This window comes from Castanea sativa, chromosome 6 (assembly GCF_040712315.1).
Source record: "Castanea sativa cultivar Marrone di Chiusa Pesio chromosome 6, ASM4071231v1".
Lineage (NCBI taxonomy): Eukaryota > Viridiplantae > Streptophyta > Magnoliopsida > Fagales > Fagaceae > Castanea > Castanea sativa.
The window spans coordinates 30,077,564-30,100,220 of record NC_134018.1 but is presented as its reverse complement, the minus strand read 5'-3'; the positions used below and the strand labels follow the sequence as shown (position 1 = coordinate 30,100,220).

Genomic DNA, 22,657 nt, shown 5'->3' with positions numbered 1-22,657 from the left:
GGACCATTCTTGAGACCACCTATGAAGGTACCAAGGCAGTGAAGACTGTGAAGCTTCAAAGACTTACTAGTAGCTTTGAAGAAATAAGGATGGAAGATGATGAGACCTTTGATGAGTTCTATGCTAAACTAAAGGATATTGTGAATTCTGCTTTCAACCTTGGAGAGTCTATAGCAGAATCCAAAATTGTTAGGAAAATCCTTAGGTCCTTACTTGAAAGATTCCATGCCAAGATCACTGCCATTGAAGAAGCAAAGGACATTGATCATACTCCCTTGACTGAGCTTGTAGGAAACCTTCAAACCTATGAGATGGGATTAGACTCAATGGGAAAAGGTGGAAAGAGTAAAAATTTGGCTCTTAAGGGTATAGAGGAAGAGATTGAGGACTTTGAAGATGAAGATGATGAAAATGATGATGAGGGTGAGGATGGAACCTTCATAACTGATGAGATTATTAAGCTTCTTCAGTTTAGGAAAAAGGATAAGGGCAAACCTCCTAGGAAATCTAACTCCTCTAGGAAGGGTAAGAATGAGAAACCCCTCATCCAATGCCATGAGTGCAAGAGTTTTGGTCATATGAGGATAGAGTACCCAAACTACCTTATGAGGAAAAAAGCCAAGAAGTCAGAAGATAAAGGGTTGGTTGCTACTTGGAGTGACACTGAGAATGACTCTTCTGATGAGTATGTGCATGAATGTAGTCACGTTATGGTTTTTGCTGCCTCAATCGATAAGGTGATTGTGGAGAGTGCTAGTAACAGTGAGGATTTTTTTGATGATGAAGTATTTAAGAAGATGACCCTTCAGGAAGCCTATGATAAGCTATGCACTGAATTCATAAAATCTGAAAAGACTTCTCATTTTTGTAGAAAAGAGCTTAATGAGGTAAAAACTGAAAAAATTGAATTGTTAGTCAAACTAGATGAGACTACAAGGTTAGTTGAGACTCTCATTGTGGAGAACAGCTCATTAGAAGAGAAGGTCAAGAATCTTGAGGTTGAGCTTAGTCAAGCTAGAACTCAAATAGAGAGGATGTTTAGTGTAAAGCTTGAAGAAGTCTTGAGTGCTCAAAAGCCTAGTTTTGATAAGATTGGCTTAGGATATGCTGTTTCCTCCAGCCCCTCCTCTTCTATGGCTTCTAGATCAAGGACCTTCATTGTGCCTCAATTCGAGAAAGGTAAAAAATGTATGAAATCCAAAACTATTTTAGCTAATTCTAAATCCTTTGTTAGACCTCATGTTTGTCACCATTATGGTGTTTCTGGACACATTTGTTCTAATTGTTTTAAGTTGTATCTTCAAAAGTAAGTGTCCAAAAGGTCATAGGTTTCCTCTTAAGGACCTACACCTTTGTTTGGAGAGTTATTAAAAGTCTTGAACTTTTTAACTCAATTTCAAGAGAATCTTAATTCTTCGATGTCTTTTAGTAGACATACTAGGACACATGTCTTTTTATCTTCATGGCCAAAGGCTCGTGCTATGTGGGTGAGAAAGAAGTCTAAGACTTAGGGTCCGTTTGGATAGAATTTATTGCTGAAAACTAAAAACTGAAAATGAAAATACTGTAGCAAAATAATTTTTAAATGTGTGAATAGTGATGCGAGACCCATTTTTAATAAAAAATTGATGAAAAAGTACGTGAACAGTGCACGCACTGCGCATATGTCCCCCTGTAGCTGCAGCAGAAACGAAAAAAAGAAAAGAAGCAAAACGTGAAAATGCAGCAAATTTTAATCTGTATCCAAACGCCACCTTAATTGTCTTTTCTGTTTGTCCTCTGCTTTAATTCTTTCTATCTAAAGTAGGACTCTCTTTGCTTGATTTCTTATCTACTTTTGAAATCATGCTTTCATGTATCTGCATTTTTCTATCATGCTTTCATGCATATGCATCTTTCTTTCATGTTTTCATGTTGTTTGTCTGTTTTGTTTGGTTGTTTAGTTTTTATTTTGTTTTGTTTTCAAAATTAAAAAAAAAATCAGAAAATACAAAAACAATGTGTGTTTGTGTACATCGGTTCTTGTGAACCTTAAAATGACCATTGAAACAGAGTTTTCTAAACTTTGTATATCTGGTAACTTAGATGAGCATTCTTATGCACAATTAAACAAGTGAGCTTTGTGGCTCTTTGTTTGTGATGAGTAAGGTTAAGTGATCTCTTGTACTTAACACTGGTATCACTATTTTTGACGAGGACTAGAAAATCTTAAGAGAAAGGCATAAATAACCATCTCACCACTGTTACCCGCCAATCATAATATGACATCTGTATACTTCGGCATAGTAAAAGTGCAATGTCAATGACATTTGTATGCTTCGGCATAGCAAAAGTGCAGTGTCAAAAAGCCTAACATAATTGGATATTTCTTTTCTCTCCTTTGTATATCCATGCATGGTTTGCTTAATAAAAAGAAAATATGCAAAGAAAAATAAAAGCAAAAAGAACAAAATGATTTTTAAATATGATTGCAAGCGTGTTTTTTAGGAGATGTGGGAGTTATAGGATGTACCTCGAAGGTGATAGTTCTCATCAAACAGTTATGATTGTGTGTGAGTTAAAGTGATTTTCTCATATCTCAAATTGTCATAATAGAGAGACACTTACGCAATCTTGTAATGTTTTCACACACAACACGTAATATTCTTTACTACTTTTGATACATGTGCAGGTACAATGTGATTTGGCCATCACAAGGTTTACATGTGTTGATGTATACTCATTAAACTGTCTTGACTTATTTTTGAAATATAAAATCGGTTAGACTTGTTTAGCGTGTGTGTGTGTGTTTTGGGATCCATGTGCTTAAAATTGTAGTTGAGAGATGATTTTGAGAGTCTAATATGTTGATTGGATCATTGGTTGAGTTGCATGAGTGATTGCATTCATGTTTGTGTTTTTCCCTTCTTGAAAAACTGCTTTTAAAAGTTGGCTCGACACCTTCTCGATACCTGACTATCTGTTGAGCTTCTTAACTTTTTCTTATCGCAATCTCGACATCTTCTTGACACCTGGTGGATCGATCAAGAAAACTTCTGTCCTCTTGGTAGCTTCTCGACACTTGGTGGATCGATCGAGCTTCTATTCTCGTGTCTTTGCTTTGTTCCTCGACACCTTCTCGATAGCTCTATCTATCGACGTTGCTTTTCTCAACACATTCCTCGACAGATGACTCGACACCTCTCGATCCATCGAGATTCTCTTGCATGCATTGTTTTTCACATGTTTTGCATGTTTCTCTTATCTTGTCATCCATAGCATCTTGTTTCATTACATTCATGCATTTATATGGATTCTTTGTACTCCCTTGATCATTTTTGATCATCTTTATGTTTCTCGAGTGAAACTTTATAGCTTCCTGTACCCTCTGTCAATTGTGACAAAAAGAGGGAGAAATTGGTGAACTTGGGTTTCTTTTTAGGATTCTACAAGTTAGGGGGAGAAATACATGACCTTGTAAGGGGGAGATGTGTTTCATCTTGTTAGGGGGAGTGCTTACCTCCTTGTTGTTGCAGGAGCTACTTTTAGCTTCTTCTTCTTGTACCTAGGTCTTGTGACCATGTATGACATACATTGGACTTATTCTCTTTATATGTTGATGTATGTTTCTTTCACCTATCTCTACATGTGTTGTTTCTTTTCTATATTTATACACGTTTCTTTATTTGTATACAATCTATTATTTCTGCTTCACACAAAGATGCCTTGATGAGTTTTGTTTAAAGTGTTTCAAAAATACAGGTTGTCAAAGTCTTCCATGCCATGAACTCTCTTCTTGCAAAGTTTTTCAAGAGTTTGTGTTAGGGTAGATTTTATTGTATTCAACAAGTGAGTATGAGTTGAGTGATTTATGACTTCTCTCATATGTTCATTTGTTTGTTGTGGTTTTGTCACGGATTGCAAAATGGGGAGATTGTTAAGGACATATTTTATGTAGTTGGCTAATCCTTTGACAAAACGCACTTTATTTGTATTTGGGTAGATCTAGGATGTGTTTAATACTTCAAAGAACATGTTGTTCAATCTAGTATTAAAGCCATGAAGATTGGACCAAGAAACAAGTGAAGAAAATGTGTTTACTAAAGCTGGATACCAGCTAGACACCTCTTGGACACCTGCGGATAGCTGCTCGACACCTCTATCTATTGAGGTTTAATGAAGCTCAACAGCTTCTCGATCGATTGAGGTATCTATTGAGGTTACAGGAATTCAGATTTCTAGATCTGATTTTTGGCCCAAGTTTATGTATTTGTGTAGGGTTTCTTTTCTCACAACCCTAGACATATATAAGGCATATTTTAGAGGCCGTCACATAAGAGAATACAAGGAGAACATATGCAAAAGGTGACCGAAACCTTATTCTTTCTAAAAGAAGCTACTGCGTCTTTGCACCTTAGGGTTTTGTAACCAAGTGCTTCTTGATCTTCATTGTTAATGAAGTGAAGAACTTTGGAGCCAACATTCTTCTTTCTCAAGTTGGTGAGTGAGTCACGTACTGGGATTCGTGCAAAGGAGTGAGTCATGTATTAGGATCCGTGTATCAAAGAGTGGCGTTCATATATTGAAGAGTTTGGAGGTTCTGAAGCGGTAGAAGGTTTCTGCTGTAAGTTCATCTACGGGGATTGTAGAGTCTAGGGACAAATGTTTTGTACTAGATCTGAAACTTCTCTTTACTATAGTGAATTGCTTTTCGGGAAGGTTTCCTGCCATGTTTTTTACTGTGAAACTGGTTGGTTTCATTGGTTTTCCTAAGTCATCATATCTTGTCTTATTTATTTTTCCACTGCACTTATTTGTGACATGATATTGATGTTTGTTTGTTTTAACAAGTTTTATGCATAATAAATCTAATTAACAACTTGGGTTTAAAACTTGTTAATTCTATCAATCGGGGTCTAAATTTCCCAATAGAAAATAAAAAGGTGGTCAAGAGGAGTAAAAAATAAAATTGATAAAACTATATGATAATGGTAAAAACTGTTATAAACAAGATTATGAAAAATATGATAAAACTATTAAAAAAAAAAAATCTTTATAAAGTCCAGGGGCGAAAATTATATTTTATCTAAAAAATTATCACGCGCAATATGCGGGTCTGCAACTAGTCTATAATCTATAATATATCTAAAAGCTGAGACGTAAAATTTATTGTTACTATACTCCTATTGAGTCACCTCATCAGTCACGTCATACATAAAATAATCAAATATAGTTTATGGACAAACTTATTAATGCATTCCACTATTATTCAACATGTTACTATTCATTTGTTTTAAATGCAAATATTCGACTATTTAGCTACTCAAATTGATTTCAAATTTTCATTTTCTTCTTTCTAATTCCAAGTAATAGTTAAAATTGAATAATTTATTATCTTTTTAGTGGATATATGCACATGTTTAACTATTCATTACAAATGTTACTATTCATTAGATGCAAATGTTTGATTATATTCAAATACCCAAATTGATTTCAAATTTTCGTTTTCTTCTTTCTAATTTCAAGTAATTGTTAAAATTGAATATTTAAACTTTTCATCTTCCTATTTTGAAAAAAAGAAAAAAAATTCTTCTTCTCTTCCTCCAACTTTTCCCCTCCCTCTTTGCCTCTTTATCTCACTACTACTCCTTACTTTACCGTTAAACTTCCTTCATTTTTTCCTCTTTCTTATATTTTGACTCGTATTCTCCTCATCTTATTTTGTATAAATTTGATATCACTTATTTCATTCAATCCATATTTTTTCTACACAAAAATTGTGAGTACTCTCTCTCTCTCTCTCTCTCTCTCTCGATTTTCGTTCTTTCTTATAACTCTAATTTAGGTTGATGGTTTATTTATTTGTTCTTTGTGTTGTATTTTTCAAATTTCCCATAAAAAATAACTGTTATAGCTTTGGTATAATTTTGGTTTGGGTTAATATGTAGTTTTTTTTTTTAAATAGAAATTTGAGTTTATACATAACTACGAATTTGAATGCGCCTAACAATGGACTTTCACTAAACAGAGATGTATTCGCATTATTTTTAGCTTCATATACTCCTTTGGTAATGTGAATTTGAGAAAGAGAAAAGGGTAGACAAATGATGTATGGTCTTTTATAATCCCGTATGTCTTGAAGAAAGTGGAGGGCCTATTAGTCTCCCTTGTATAGAAAACATTTTGCTATAAGTTCCTTGACTTTTTTATTTTTATTTTGGTCATTTTATTACAAAAAATTAGCATCTCCACCATCAAATTTTTAGTGAATTTGAACTTTCTTGGTAAGCTTTTACTTTGCTTAGTTGATCATCTTTACTGAAAATGCCAAAAAGAGAATAAGATAAAATATAATTTACTATAGAGCATCATTAAGCTATTAATGTTTTTATGTATAGATACTTAAGTAATTTTTTCTTTTTGCATTTTATTTTATTTTATATTTCCACTTTATGATATATGATTTATTGATAATGATCTATTGTATAGCTATCTTTATTTACTTTTTCACTTAGTTTCAATTGTGAGGAAAAAAAAGATATGGATCTATGTTTTGACAAAAAATATACCTATAAGAGTTGAATTGCATACATTTGTATAGTCATAAACAAAGTATACTTAGTTACAATTTTTTTTTGAGAAACTACTTAGTTACAACTTGGTCTAATAGTTCTCACACTATCAATTAAAAAAAAAAAATTTATTGCATTGGGTTTTCATACATATCTCACTATATATAATATCTGACTACAAAAAACTTCTAATTTAAACCATAATTTCAAATAACACATATTGAACTTTTAAAAATATGCAATCTAATATATTAATTCAATAATTATCTAATAAAATATAATCATATCAAAATTTCCCGTGCATTGCACGAGTCTGTGACTAGTTTCTTATAAAAGTGGTGTCAAAACTTTCCTAAAATGGATTGTTAATCACTTTTCTAAGGACACTCGCTAGCATGACCCTATTATTAATTGTATTTTATCATTTATATTTTATATTGTGTTTGGTTGGGATGAAAAGGTAGATGGAAAATTTGGTTAGAAAAAGTACAGTTTGTTAAACAAGAGAAAAAATGAGGGGGAAAAATGGAGAGGTCAAGATGTTTTTTACCCGACCCACCAAATCCAGTCCTCTCAAATTGAAGAGAAAAGTGGGATGAAAATAGGGACACCAAAAGACATTTACGATTTTTCCATCTACCCATTTCAAACGCATTTCTCAATCTCAACATCAATGGCTCAATAGCCTCACAAAACCAATCCAGAAAACCTCAATAGCCACACAAATCCAATCCAAAAAGCCTCAATAGCCTCACAAATCCAATCCAGATAAAAATAGTGTGAAGCAAAATTCTTGACCATGATGGTTCAAGAGAATCAAGACATCAAGTAGTGGAAAACTGACTTGAATTGTCTTCATGGGTCGTTAAAATATATATCAAGTCTGTACTTAAAGTCCTTATGGGATCAATTATCATCTAAATAATGTACTTTTATCCAGCCTTAAATTTGAACGTTTGTTAGTCCCCCTTCAATCCTTGCCATTCGCATTTACTTTTTTCCTATTCTCCAATATATTAATGTTTTCTAGAAAAAAAAAAAACATTGTAGGTGGGGACTTGGATAACCCATGTTTGTACTGCTAAATGGTTATAAAAAACTGTTTGCTACACCTACAGGAAGGAAAAGCAAATATAGTAAATTAATTTCATTACATAAAAGAAATGGCAATAAAAGAAATCAACTTTTGAATAAACCTCAATTATTAAATATTTAATACGTTTACCTAAAAAGGAAAAAAAACCGCAACCTTTTTATTTTTATTTTTTTATTTTTTATACAAGATAGAATTTCCACTCTAGCATAATCTAAGTGTATATATGTGTGAAACTCCCTCTTGGAGACTTGAACTCCGGCCCTTACTCCTTACACTCCACAAACACTTATACCTGTGGAGTGACCATCGCACTAAGGGTGTGCGGTGGTAAAAAACCATGACCTTTTACTCTGTGTACAAGTGTGGTAAGTAACTGATCTAGTGTGTTTAAGCATTAATCATTGTTCCCCACCATAAAAAAAGGTCTAAATTAAATTCTTAAAAGAAATATTATGTCCACAATAATTTTATAATATTTTCACAACAAATTTTATGTGACAGGTTGTTATTTGCTGTTATTAGTGGGTAAGAAAATAATTTCAGTGTTGAATTTAAATTTAAAACTTGTAACAACCGGTCAACTAAGATTTGTTGTGGACGTAGTAGTTCTCAATGCTTAATGGTCTATATGGACTTTTTATTTGTGCAATACAAACATATTAACAAACAAGATCAGCTGCATTCGAGGCTCAAACACTAGCCCATTCAAGGATTTTCTCATTATTATTATATTATCAATGTGAAACCAAACTGTAGAAGGAAGTTGCACATTCTTATCACATAAGTGAGTTCGGGTTAGTTCAACTAGTAAAATTTCTTATTATGAAATAAGAGATTTGGAGTTTGATGCCCGTCTACACCAAAATACCAATTGATATCTTGATCTGATGATAAAGAGTAATTATTAAGAGTGAACCCCATTGGTCGAAATTATCTCTAAAAAAAAAAACATTATACTTATAATGTTTTAAACTTATTTTGATATTAAAATACACTATCATGGACAAAAAGAATGGAATAGTTTAGCTAAAGGATATAATACTACTTCCTTATTTCAGGAAAAAAAAAAAAGCACTATCATGAAATTCAAGTCACCAAAGAACATACTCTTCCATATGCATTTGGATACTTTCAAGCAGGGACGGAACTAGGATTCGAAGTTCAGGGGGCAAATATAATTTTCTTGAGGGGGCAAATGTAATTTTTCTTGGGCTTATTTTCTAAAATCTTAAATATATACCTACTATTTAATATTTTAAAAAAATTTGGGGGGCATAGCCTCCCTTAGCCTGTATGTGGTTCCGTCCCTGCTTTCAAGCATAAATAGCTGGAGGTGTGAAAACTGTAACAGTTAGCTAAATAATTGAAATGAGAATGGAATACACTTCAAATTCCATACTTCTACTCTCAGCGTTTCTGCTATTTGCATCAGCAGTTGCTGACAATAGTCCTGATAGTCTATGCAAATCTTTGGTGGACGCTACGTTTGTGAAGAACATAAAGTATCTACCAAGATTGCGTGGTTTTAAGTTTTTAAAGCTTTTTCACTATGTGACTTGTACTAGTATCTAATGTGATTAAGATTTTATGCTGCAGGTAACAACAAAAGATGGTTATATTCTTGGCATGCAGAGGATTCCGGTGGGGAGGACTAATAAGACGACAGCAAATAGGCCACCAATTTTGTTACAACATTGGCTTTTGGGGGTTAGGACCCTCTACACCATGTATTTGAACTATGTTTATGTGTGGTTCTGAGGTATTTCTATGTATGGAGGAATAGACTGACAACACCAACAAATTTTCACAAGTTATGGCTGGTGACAGGATGCTGCAACATGGCTGCTCAATTCTCCAAATAAATCTTTGGCATTCATCTTAGCGGATAATGGGTTTGATGTGTGGCTTGGCAACAATCGAGGGACAATATCTAGCCGTGAACACACTTCACTTAGTACTAATGATCCGGTTCTCTTTGTTTTACCAAAATGCCGACTGAATTATATAAAACATTAAACACAATGATTTTTTTAATTTTTTTTTAAAACTTTCTCACTCTATAGGCTTATTGGGATTGGACGTGGGAGCAATTAGCCAGTGATGATCTTCCTGCTATGTATGACTATATACATATTCAGACAGGGCAGAAACTGTACTATGTTGGGCATTCCTTGGTATATATCTGTAATTGTTGTTTCCATTCTAGTAATGGACATTATTTTCCTTTTAGGATTTTGCTGGGCATGTAGGTGGAACTAAGACCATTTTTTTTCTTTCTAAATTGTAGGGAACTTTGCTTGCTTTAGCTGCCTTTTCCCAAGAGAAACTGGTGAACATGACAAAATCAGCTGCTTTGCTTGGCCCAATTGCTTATTTGGGTCAGTTGTCCTCGGTGTTTGCAAGAACTATTGTCACTACATTTCTAGCTGAAGTAAGACAAATTAAGAAAAATTACTGTTCAATTGTGAAATCCATATGTCAAATTCAATGTCATAACTTTGTTTCTTATATTTAACAGAAAGCGTACTGGTTGGGTGTCAGTGAATTCATTCCAGAAGGGTGAGGAAGCATTTAACCATCTTAGTTCAGTAACATCTTGCACATGCTTGAAACACAAAAAATCTCAATGACTTAAGTTTGTTTGTTTTTAATCTGGTAAAAATCTAATGAGACGCGTGATTTCTATGTATCAATGATATTTCTGAAATTTGTTTAAAGATTTTCTGAGAATTTCCAGGTGAAGAAGTTACCAAAATTGTGAATCAAACTAAGACTTTGGTTTCATATATTAGTATCTCAAAATTCTTATGAACCCAAATTGAGAAGAACTACATCGCTAACAATTTTAATTTTCTAGCAAACAGTCTGGTTGTTGGCAAAATTCTGGAAGGTGTCTGCGTCTTATCACTCATTGATTGCAACAACGTGATATCCGCTCTAGGAGGTTAACTTTCGCTTCCTTAACTTGATACTATAGTCTCCTTTTTCTCCTCTCTCTCCGTTTTATCTTCCAATTCTTTTACATGTGTGTGTCATGTCTATTGATAGGCCCGAATTGCTGCATAATGCCTTCAACAATTGATGTACTTTTTGATCATACATTTCAGTCAACGTCGACAAAGAACATTGTCCATTTGTCTCAGAGTAAGCCTATGACGTATTGGGTACACTCTTCTAAGCTCATTTGCATTCTATGGCTAAGAACAAAAAAAAAAAACCTTTTTATGTGCGAATCTCATAGTCATTTAGAAGTTCAAGTCCAAGGCTTACAAAGTTACAATACCAATAGTCAAAATTGCTTTATCTAATTGAGTTCCATTTCAATAGATCACATGGATTTTATGAATATGTTAACTCTTGGGTTTTTAAAACTTTGGATAGTGGTCAGAGCTGGAAACATAGCAGAGTATGACTACGGTGATGAAAGTGAGAATAAGGCGCACTACGGGCAGCCCACTCCTCCTATGTACTATATGACACGCATTCCAAAAGACATTCCTCTTTTCCTCTCATATGGAGGGAAGGACACGCTTTCTGACGTAAATGACGTGCAACTTTTGCTGGAAAACCTTGAAGATCATGAGAAGGACAAGCTTGTGGTACAGTACAGAGATTACTATGCTCATTTTGATTTCATTATGGCTGAGAATGCCAACAGAGTAGTATATGATCCTTTGCTGGCTTTCTTTATGACCCCTTAATTGTCAGAAATCTTTTAGAGATCCACCGCAGATAATTTTTTTTGGGTATGGCCAAAAGTTTCTCATTTTAGTTGAAGTGGATCTAACATTTTATTTCAGAAGTCTGTGCTTGTTAGGAGCAGTTTTTTTGGCCAAAGGTTGAAGATCGGCTGACTAAACGATAGTAGTTCAGCCCCTGTATATTTGCTCCGACATGCCGGTCTTACTATTCAGACTTATTGTTTTGTCTCACGTACTAAGCTTGTGTATTAGCAATAAAGGTGTCATTCGTTGATAAGTCAGACTAGCCAATGGAGGTTTCATGTTTAGTAGTGTTTATTCACAACACTATTGCACACAAATTACACCCTCACTTTTTTGAACTAAACTTGTGACTTGAAGTCACGATTTCGATTATAGAGATTTGAGTACACGTGGAGAAAGTGTTAGGTATTCAACGACATTTGTGTAATCAATACCTAAATTTGATTATCCTTTAAAAATGTATATAACAAAAAATAAACAACATACTTGCTTAGTCTTTGGGGCACATGTCTCAAGATCTCATCATTCTTTGTTAAATGGTTTGTTCTATCAGTTGATGGGGCTTGAATTAAGCAATTACATAAAAGGAGACCTCTTTCATGATTTCATTAACCAATGGGGGTTTTTTTTGAAAAAGGGAAAACCTCAAAACTAGCTTCAAAACAACATTTTAAAGGAAGTATTTTGGGCTAACTCTCTTATCACTCCAATGTATGATTTAGGGGAATGCATGCTAGTATCTTGCCCTTAAAAAGGAATTTTTAGGAATTAAGATTTTTGGTGGAAAGCAAGGTGTGGGGGTCCTTTTTGACAAAATGTCTAGGCCCAAAATAGAAGCAAGGACCCTGGGCCTTGTAGTTATAGTGTTAAGGGACTGAGATTGGTTCACTGCAACTAAATGGGCTGATTACAAACCAAGTGGTGCACAGAGCAAGAATCCTACAATACACACATACTAGCAAACAGGAAACATGTATGTATTGAATAGCAAGAAACAACAAAGGAGCAGTGTAATAAAGCAAGAAAGCAAAATAAACAATGGGGATCCTTAAAAAATAATGTAAAATGCCTCGTTATCTTTTCTTAATTGTGAATTACAACATGCTCACTAAGACGTGTTACGAAGTCCAAATGAACTAAAAAATTATAGACTTAGATGGCTCTCTAAGCCTCTAAGACTTGCAAAGTCCAAATCCCTTCGAATCCAAGTATGTTCTATAGTGGCTGTTTTAGGATACCGGGCAATATTCCTCTTTCTTTTAAGGTTTTCTCAATGATTCTGTTTCGATTCACTCTTGTTTGAATGCCCCTTCACTGTTGACTGCTTCCCCCTTTTATAGTGTCATTCTAGGGTTCCGAGGTACCACTGGTTCTCCTCTTTTGCGCCCCTGGGTACCAGAGCCCATGTTGTACCAGCCGCTTTGGTGGCTGATCCTTTCCTCGTTTTCTCATAGTTTTCTTCTTTTGGTGCATTTTCCTCAAAAGTTTCTTGCTGTCTTTCCATTTTGGGATATCCTTAAAGAGTTGACCTTCAATCCTTCCTCTTTCGAGGCTTCTAAACCTTATCTTTTCAGACTTGGCTTTTTAGGCTGTTCTTTCTTTTTGTCATTTTTCAAAATGGGTCAATTTCATCCCTGCTAGGTTGAAAGATTTCCTAGCTACTTCCCTTCGTGATTCTTCTTCTTGGGTTCCTTGAGGTACCAGCCCCTTGTTTATGAATTGTCACTCTCCAAGCCTTCTGGTTCCTTTCTGCATGATTGGGTTGTTGAGAAGGACGTTTCTGTTCTTCGTTCCTTGTGTTTCTTGGCACTCTTTTTGAGCTGTCTAAATCTTACTTGCACGTTCGAGGATCCCGAGCCCCTAGCAGTCTTTGGGTATCCTGGCCCAGTTCTTACCATTGGACTCCCTTTTGATTTTCTGATCTTGGCAGGCTGGACCTTTCCTTTCTTCCGTTCATTTCATGGGCCCTAAGGCCTATCCCTTCATGGGTTTTGGACTTTAAATTCTTTTAATGGACTTAGACCTACCATCCCCTTTTTGTGGTGAGCTTTAACTTTTGTATTTTTATTTTCTATGGAGTGCACTCATTATGCTATTTTGGGCCTTGGTGTTATAACTTTTTTAGACCTCAACATTTAGCCCCCAGAGCTCGTGGGTTGCCTACAACCCACGCGTGAGTAGATCAGAGCCTTAATTTCTGTAGGAATTCCTTCTTTACTATTTTAATTAGCCTCAGGTCTCCCCCCTTTCTTCGGGGTCCTGTATTTCTTGCTACTTTCGGTTATCCTGGCTTTTTCTTTGTGTGTTGCACTCCTTTCTCTCTCTCTCTCTCTCTCTCTCTCTCTCTCTCTCTTTCTTGTAACTTCCCCCTGCGCAGGATGTGGCAGTTTGAATGTTGGAGTGAAAAACTTCCTCTTCCCACTTTTCACATTCCCCATAACTCCCATTAATAACTACCGGTAACTCCCTTCTTTAAAATTAAATTTTGGCAATTGGCGCGTCTTTCCATAGATCATCTTCTTCAACTGCTCACTGCACCATTATTGCAGTCACTTCACATTTATTTTTCACTTTCCAAAGTCCTTTATTCCAAACCTTCTCTTCTTTTTCATAATTAGTTTGCTTCTCTATTTTCTTCTCTTGTTCCTCATTCCTTTGACTTCCCTTCTCCTCGGCACATTTGTTGTTTCATGGCTTCTTCTTCATGAAAAAGGAGGGAGCGTACTCCCAGTCCTTCTGAGGGTGAGAGTTCTTCTGGGTTTGCTCAGGGCGAATAACAAGGGGTCACAGAGCGCCTATCTTTTCCTTTACAGGACCCCTGGTAGACCCCCAGCTTGTTTTTTCCTCTAGTGTCTCACGGTGAGGTCCCTCCTTCCCCTCACACCTGGGTGTTCTCTGGTCAGTCTGGTTTTGCTAGTTCCGTCCAAATTCCAAATCCAAGAGAGATTTTGGATCTCCAAATAAGGTGAGGATCGCAAGAGGCGGTCCTTATTTTCTTTGACTTCATTCTTAGGAAGATCGCTGGGTGGCCCATTTGGGTGGACAAAGAACTCTCTGATAGGGAATTCATTGGTTGTTTGGAGTGTGTAGGGATCTTGAAAGTAGTGGCGATTTCTAGGAACCTTGAAGGTTTTAGAGACGCCAAGTGCCTCAGACATTTGGTACACCGTTGGTGCCCTTCTCTTCATACCTTTTTTTTTTTTGGTGAACCTACCATCACCTTGGAGGATGTGGTTAATAACTTCCTCCTTTGGTGTTTGGAGATGAGAATCCTTTCGACATCAATCTTTCCAGTGAGGATCTCGAAGTGGAAGACAAATTATTCGGTCATTTTGGTGAGTGTATTGCTTCTCTTGGTGGGAAACCAGCTAGAATGGGCAAGTGGGTCATGAACCTTTTGTGAGAGAAGGACAAAGCAGTCAAGCGAGCTAGGTTCCTAGCGTTCTGGCTAAGTAAGTTCTTATTTAGCGAGTTCCCCAAGTACGGGGTTAAGTTTGTTTTCTTCCCTTTGGCAATTAGACTGGCTCAGGGTGCTCAGTACCCCTTAGCCCCCATGTTCTTGGGTCATGTTTACTCCCAATTAGATTTGCTCCATGGAGATGAAGTCGAAGGTGATCTGCTCCAGGTATTCATATGGGATCATTCTTCTGTTACTCTGGCAAAGTGTAGAAATTTGAAATTCTTAAAAGATAAGTTCCAAGGATCTACTGATGTGATTAAGGGTCTGTGTGGTAATTCTACAGACAGCCACCCCATCATTTTTCGTTGGGCCAACTTGAAAGGTGGTAGCCTTAATTTGATTGAGTTATTTGATCAAGCAAGGCACTTGAGGTGGCGTTCACCCCGAGAGTTCAGTCCTAGATTCGCCTGTGATTTTGTATTGGCTTCTTTTATCAACTTTCCAGGGAATACCTTTGACCTACGTCCTGGTGATGAAGGCAACTTGGCCTACTTAGCTTGTATCAGTCCCTCATGGCTTCTAGTGCCCTCCTCAAGTAGTCCCAAGTACACCCATTACTCAGCACACCGGGTACTTCGGTAATTTGGCTTTGATAAAAAACATCCCACCAGTGTTTAAAGATATAGTATCTTATCTTCCTTCTCTTGATCCTTTCCTGAGGGTTCAAGCCTTTTCCTATTGGTCGCGGAGGAGTTCCCAATTCATTGTGCCCAACTTCCAGAGGGGAGTCTTTGCTTCTGGTGGCTTTACTGGTTACTTGAGAAGAGTCCAAAATTCCTTCTTTGACTACATTGGTTCTGGCAAGATTGGAAGGGTTCCTAATCTTGATATTCTCTCTGCTCCTTCCTCCAACAGACGCCTATCCCTCCCTACTATTGGTATTGTATCTGCTGCTATATGCAGCAAAACAGGATTTACGGAGTGGCATGCTTCTAGGGGTGGCTGGGTGTGTTATGCACAAGATTTTCTGGAGACTTGGTCAGGGTGTGACCTTATTGTTGGTACCTCCTCCGGTGTGCCTATTAAGAGAGGGTCAGTAGAGGTAATTGGTGTTGCCACTCCCACAGGCAAAGGTACAGAGAAGAAGATCAAACAAGAAAAGGTTAAAAGAGCCAAGCTTGAAGAGAGCGCTGAGGGTACTGAGACTAAGAAAAGGAAGACTGCAAAGTCCCAAAAGCAGTTAGCAATTTCTGAGGAACCCAAGAGAGTGAGCCCCCTCACAGTTGGGAAGGAAGGCGGCCATCCCTCAATTCCAAGGGCTCGAGTAAAGACTAAGGTAGAGTTTTCTCTCTCTTAGGTTCTTGTGAGTTCCTTTGCCCATGGTTCTTCGGGGTCCTTCGATTTTATACCCCAGTCTCCCTTAGCGCCCTCTGGGCGTACCCGTAGTAGACAAAAGACCATTGGAGAATCTGTAGAGAGAGAGAGAGAGAGAGAGAGAAGGGCAAGGCCTCTTTCTTTCTTCTCTCTTTTATTATTATTTTTTTGCAATAGTTCATTGTTGTTGCTATGTTTCTCCCTTTCTCCTTTAATTGATGAATGGTTATTTATTCTTTGCAGTCCAAACACAAGTCAGACCCCAAGATAGGCAGGAGTCAGTCATCTGGTGACGATGTGGTATGACCTCCTTCTGTTTATGCCTTCTTTTGTGTATTTCTACTCTTTTTTGATGCCGTGTACTTGTGTATTTTGTAATGTCCTGCCACTTGCTTTTCTTTTCCTTTTGCAGGTGGAGGTACCTCCTCCAACGACTGGTGGGACTCTGACGAAAGAAGTGACTACAGCTCCTTCTGCCGTTCCTATTGGTGGTGTGATCGAGAAGGTTTGGCAACCAACACAGGATGTCTAGCCCATTCTGTCTTCTATTTCCCTGGTTGTTCAGGACCCTGAGGCTTCTCAGTCTCATGTTTCCCAAGGTCCCCAGCACGTGCAAAGTCTCAGTTCCACCAAAACTGTGTTGCATGAGCCAATGATTGAGCTTGTGTTAAGTAAAAAGCCCTTGGGGGGCGCATCTTCATCCATACAAGCTGGTGAGTTTTCATCCACCCCTTATAAATATGCTTAACCTTATTCCTTTTATCTCCTTTTTTTGGAAGTTCTCGTTTTTCTCTTCCCTTTTAGGTTAAACCAGTGTTCAACTTGCCCTTGAGGCCACCTCTTCCTTGGAGTTAGAGGGCTCTGAAGGTGTGTGTAGTTCACCCTTACTGTATTTCTCCTTTATTTTCCTTCTTTGGCAGAGCCCCCAATATCCCTTCCTTCCTTTAGTCATTTTGCTAAGGTTTCCTCACCCTTCCTTCAACGTGCTGCGTGTTCTTTCACAGAGTCTTCCAGGAAATCAGAGGGGCGGGAGGAGCAGGCTCAGCCACAAGAAGCTGATACCAGTTTCCTTCTTCAGCTTTCTTTTACTTTCCCGCTTTGAATTTCTTCCTTTGCTCTTTTCCTTTTTTGAATTTGGTCTGCTTTTACAGGTGCGGATATAGGTGTTAAGGATCCTGGGCTTGTAGTTCCTGAGGTGGCTGTGGGACCTGCTCCTGACATCTTGGTTGCTGAATCTTAAGCGGGGATCCCTCAAACCATCCAGAGTTGAAGGCTTTCTAACCCCGACGAGTGGAGATGTGACAATGGGGGAGGCTCTAGAGGTGACTGTTTCAGATTCTGGCTTCGGGCTCCCTGGTTTCTTGGCCCGCTTTGATCTCTTAGAGTTCAATAGTCTCTTTGCAAGCCATTTTCATCACTTTGGGCCTCCCTTTGGTACCTTCCTATGCTTCTCTGTGCTTGTGGAAGGGTTGTTCAAGGACCACAGAGACTTTACCAGTGGGTTTAGGAGAGGTGTATTTCTAGGCAACATTTTGACGGAGTTGTTATGTGCTGTGCTGGTATCTTTGAGGGATTCCTCTCTTGACTCTTTATTTAAAGAGAAACTTTTGGAATGGAGGGGAGTGGTGCAGGATCTCATAGAGGCAAATTCAACCTGTCCTTCTTGCAGGAGCATTTGCCTTCACTATCCCATATGCTATTCCAGAGGCAAGCTTCCAAGAGTCTAGATGTTGCAATTGTTGCTGCTGAGGAGGCTTTGGCTCGCACTCACAAAGTTTTGCATGACTTGAAGGTCAAAAGGTAGTGAGTTCTCTCTTCCCTAGTTGTTCCTGCTATTTCCCTAGAAACTTCTTTGCTAGTTGGCCTTATTCCTTAGCTTTCCCTTTTTTTTTTAATTTTTTTTTTAACTAGTTCAGATGTATTTTTTTTTTTGGACAATTTGGGTTGTATAAGTTTCATCTCTTCCTGTTGAACATTATTTCTTACTTTCCCTCCCCATTTTCTGTGACATGGATCTGTTTTTTTATTTTTATTTTTAAGACTGTTTCTAAGTTTTAGTAGCATGTGGATCCTTTTTTATTTTTTTTATTTTTTTTTTGCACTAAGTCCTAGACCATAGTCCCTACAAGTTCTGCTGTAGGTCCTAGATCAAGTACCCTTCTGGTTGTTTTGCTGTATAGGTACTGAACTAGGTACATTGAGCATTTTTTTTTAAGTCCCAGGTCATGAACCAGGCAGATCCTTTTTGTCAAGTACTGGGCTAGGTATCTTGGGCACTTGCTTTTGCCTGTGATCCCAAGTCATGTACTTTGAACCTATTGTGGTATGAGTCCTGGGTCAAATGTCAAGGTTTTTTTTTTTTTTTTTTTTTTTTTTTTTTTTTTTTGCATTGGCCCAGGTACCCCTCCTAAATCTGCTCATATTTGGTTTTTTTTTTTAAAATTTTTTTTTTATAATATTTGACTTAGTCGTAGCTTAAAAGTAAATTTTATTGAATCAAAGCTAAAGAACACATAAAAGAAAAAAAGGATTGTCAAAATAGTAAAGATCATCGAGTGTCCTTTTACCATGGGTTCCTAAACAAAAAGTACTTGAACAAAATTCATAACAAAAGTAAAGAACGATGAAACACTTAGCAGGTTGGAGAGTTTGGCAAAAAGGTCTTCGTGTACTGAGGTCTCTCATTTTTCAAGTGTATTACTGTTTTAGTCACTTCCCATTTATGGGATCCTCCAGGGCCGTCTCATCTTCTTTTGTGAGGTAGTAGTACCCACTATCATGGGCTTTTCTGATGATGTAGTGCCCTTCCCATTTTGGGGCAAATTTGGAGGGTCTTGAGAGATTTTTCCTTACAGTTTTGCGATTCTCAACACCAGCTGCCCCTCAGTGAAGGCCCTTAGGTGTACCATCTGTGCGTAGGCCTTAGCCATCCTCTGCTGGTACCTCTGGCTCCTCCTTTTTGCCTCATCTCTTTCTTCCTCTAACCCCTCCAGATCTGCCACCCTTCTTTCATTATTTGCATCCTTGTTGTCTTCTTGGTTTTCTTCAAGCACTACTCTTGGCGTAGGGACAACTAACTCCACGGGGCTAACTGCTTCCGTCCCATAAACTAAGGAGAATGGTGAGAATCCTGTGCCCAGAGTACATCTACCAAGTGGTCACTCCATTTCCCCCATACTTGTGTTTCATTTTTTTTAAGGATCTTTAGTACCACCTTGTTAGTAGCTTTAGCCTGACCATTCCCTTGCGGGTAGTATGGTGTGGACCTTCCATGCTTAATGTAATACGCCTCAGTTAGGTTCTTCATGTCTTTGTTTATGAACGGGGTCCGATTGTCACTGATCAGCCTTCTGGGGATCCCGAACCTCGTAATGATGTGCCCTCGAATGAAGTTTACCACGACTGCTCTGGTGACCTTTTTCAAAGGGATAGCTTCTACCCACTTTGTAAAGTACTCGGTGGCTGCTAAGATCCATATGTAACCATTGGCAAGTGGGTTTATAGGCCCTATGAGATCAAGCCCCCAAGTGTGGTAAGGCCATGGTGTTGTCATATCTTGTAGTGCGTTTGGATGAGTGTGGCTGCATCTCCAAGTACCTGGCATGCGTGACACGTTTTAACCAGCTCCTTGGAGTCTTTTTTTCATTGTTGGCCAATAGTACCCCAGTAGTAACAACTGCTTGTAGAGTCTACTTTTCCTTGGGTGACTTCCATAATCTCCGGAATGGACTTCCCTAACTACTTCTCTGGCTTCCCTTGGCCCCAGGCATCTTAGAGGATCTTCGCTGTATTCCCTTTTAAATAGGATCCCATTCTGTAAGAAGTACCTGACTACAAGTTTCTTGAGCTGGTGAGCTAATACCCTGTTAGTTGGTAGGATTCCTTAAGCTAAGTATTCCATGAATGGGGTCCTCTAATCTTCCGTGAGAATTGACATCCTTGACACTTCCCTTGTATAGTTGCAACCTCTTTGTTCATATTTGGCCAGTAACACCCCATGCGCTGCATCCTTCTGTATAGGCTGATTCTTTCTGTGACCCCACAGACCTGGCTATGTAGTTCTTCTAATCTCAGTTTTCCTTCTTTCTCATTGATATATCTGAACAGGATCCCTCTGGGCAGCCTCCTGTACAGCTCTCCCTATATCAGAGTGTAATCCTTTAGTTCCTTGATACTTTCTCCATATCCAGGCCCTTTTATCTTTACCTTGACCTCATTTCTCCAATCTTGTTGCTCTGGTTCTTCAGGGAACATCCCTCTGAGGATTTCTATGATGGAGTGTTCCTGCTTGCTCACCCTTATTAGAGTGGTTCTTTTGACTGGCATTTGGGATCCCAAGGTAGTTAGTGCATCAGCGAACCTGTTCTCACTTCTTTTAGCAAACTCCACGCTGAAGGTCTGAAATTCCCACTCCAGCCTCTGCGCCTAAGTTTTGTTGACTGCCAAACTCTGCTCTCTTAATGCAAAGTCACCCTTCACCTGAGAGACTACAAGATTGGAGTCTCCTAAAACTCTCATGTGCTTTACTCCCATGCTGAGTGCTACGGTCAGCCCAGTCAAGCATACCTCGAACTCAGCAGTGTTATTCGAACAGGAAAATCCAAGATTGAAAGATAAGGGTATAGTGTCCCCATCTTCACAAATTAGTACAACTCCCAGTCCATTTGAGGTTGTCGTTGCTGACCCCATCAAACCTCATTGTCCACTTCTTTCTCTGGAGCTCTACCATTGCCACCTCCCCAAGGATCTCCTCACTTAGTGAACATTCCTCATTCCCTGGGAACTGGGCTAGTAGATTTGCTATGACTTGGATTTTGACAGCCTTGGGGGTCCTGATGCCTATGTTATATTGAGAGAGCAAGACTAGCCATTATACTATTCTTCCTGTCAAGAGAGGCTGATGAAGGAGTGCTTTTATGGGACGTGACTTAGTTACCAAGAGGATCTCATGGGCTAAGAAGTATCATTTTAACCTCTAGGATGCGTAGATAACCACTAGACATGCTCTTTCTATCCTAGGGTACTTGGTTTTTATATCCTTAAGTGTCTTGCTCATGTAATAAATGGGTTGCTCATTTCCATCATTGTCTTCCTGTGCTAGCAGGGCTCTTATACCCTGGGACTTTGATGCTAAATATAGCAATAGGGGTTGCCCTCATACTGGTGCTTGTAAGGTGGGAAGATGACTCATGATCTGCTGGATCCTTTGAAAGGCTTCCTGCTGCTCAGTTTTTCAAGTGAATTCAGCCCACTTTTTCAACAGTTTGGATAAACCACTCATGGCTGAAGCCAGTCCTGGCACAAACCTCTTGATGTAGGAGACCCTCCCCAAGAAACTTTTGAGCTCTCTTACGGTTGTAGGCCTTTTCATTGTTGCAATGGTTGTGGCTTTGGCTAGATCCACACTTATGCCTTTGTGATGTACTAGGAACTCGAGAAACTTTCCAGCAGATACCCCAAAGGCACACTTCATGGGGTTCATGTGTTTTTTGTACTTCTTGCACCTTTCAAAAACTTGTTCAAGTATCTGAAAGTGTCTTGCCCTGGTTTTTGATTTTACCACAATAACATCCATTTAGTCTTCCATTTCTTTGTGCATCATATCATGGAAGATAGCTGTCATGGTTCGCTAGTATGTGGCCCCCGCATTCTTGAGGCTAAAGGGCATCACAATATAATAAAAATTCTCAATTGGAGTCTTGAATGCTGTCTTTTCATCATCTTTGGTAGCCATACGGATTTGGTTGTACCTACTATACCTATCCATAAATGAGAACATAAAGCTTCCTGCAGTTGAATCTACTAGGAGGTTAACATTAGGCAAGGGGAACTTATCTTTTGGACATGCCTTGTTCAGATCGCGAAAGTCCACATAGCACTGGATTTGGCCATTCTTTTTCTTCACGGGTACTATATTGGAAAGCCATCTGGGGTGCTGGATGGGCTCGATAAAACCTGCTGCTAGTAGCTTCTTGACTTCTTGAGTTATTTGAGCTTCTACATCAGTGTGGAAGACCCTGGTTGACCGAACTACTGGTTTAGCTCCTGGGTCTACATTGAGAGAATGGACCACCAATCTTAGATCTAGACCAGGCATCTCATCATAGGTCCATGCGAACACATCCACGTATTTCTTGAGTAAGGCCACTAATTGCTCCTCCTCTTTTGCTATCAACTGACTACCAATAAAAATAGGCTTCTGGGATCCCAATTTAGCCCCCAAGTTTATCTCTCTCAATTCTTCCTCGGGCTGAATTGATGCTTCCCTGACTGGGTCCTCTAGGATCTCTTTTTGCACCATTTACAATCTGGTGGTTCGGGACCCTGCTGTATGATGAATTCAGGCCCCGCACATCTTCATAAACGATAGATTAACCTTCCTTCAAGTTCTTGTACCACCACGCATTCCCAGGATCCTGAGGAGTTGGATTCCTTCCATTCAATTTCTCTTTAACACATTGATAGTACGTGGAAGGAATAAGGCGGTGCTTATAGAGCCACGGGCGCCCCA

The 22,657-nt window shown here is 38.3% G+C and overlaps 1 protein-coding gene and 1 pseudogene across 1 annotated transcript; one reads left to right on the top strand and one right to left on the bottom strand.

Annotated features, from left to right (window-relative positions):
• Positions 1-9,021: 9,021 nt before the first annotated feature.
• On the top strand, positions 9,022-11,799 carry LOC142639769 (triacylglycerol lipase 2-like; annotated as a pseudogene).
• Positions 11,800-18,995: 7,196 nt separating this feature from the next.
• On the bottom strand, positions 18,996-19,699 carry LOC142639768 (uncharacterized). The gene is made up of 2 exons (XM_075813907.1): positions 19,384-19,699; positions 18,996-19,276 (listed from the first exon to the last, which is right to left on the bottom strand). Exons 1-2 carry the CDS (start codon positions 19,697-19,699, stop codon positions 18,996-18,998), a joined length of 597 nt encoding a protein of 198 aa, XP_075670022.1.
• Between the last annotated feature and the right edge of the window lie 2,958 nt (positions 19,700-22,657).

Bases quoted from the DNA above. Each gene is read 5' to 3' on its own strand.
- LOC142639768 (XM_075813907.1), bottom strand. From the start codon at position 19,699: ATGACAACACCATGGCCTTACCACACTTGGGGGCTTGATCTCATAGGG. The intron at 19,277-19,383 runs GTCAGGCTAAAG...CTCTGGGCACAG, and splicing joins ATACTACCCGCAAGGGAATG to GATTCTCACCATTCTCCTTA.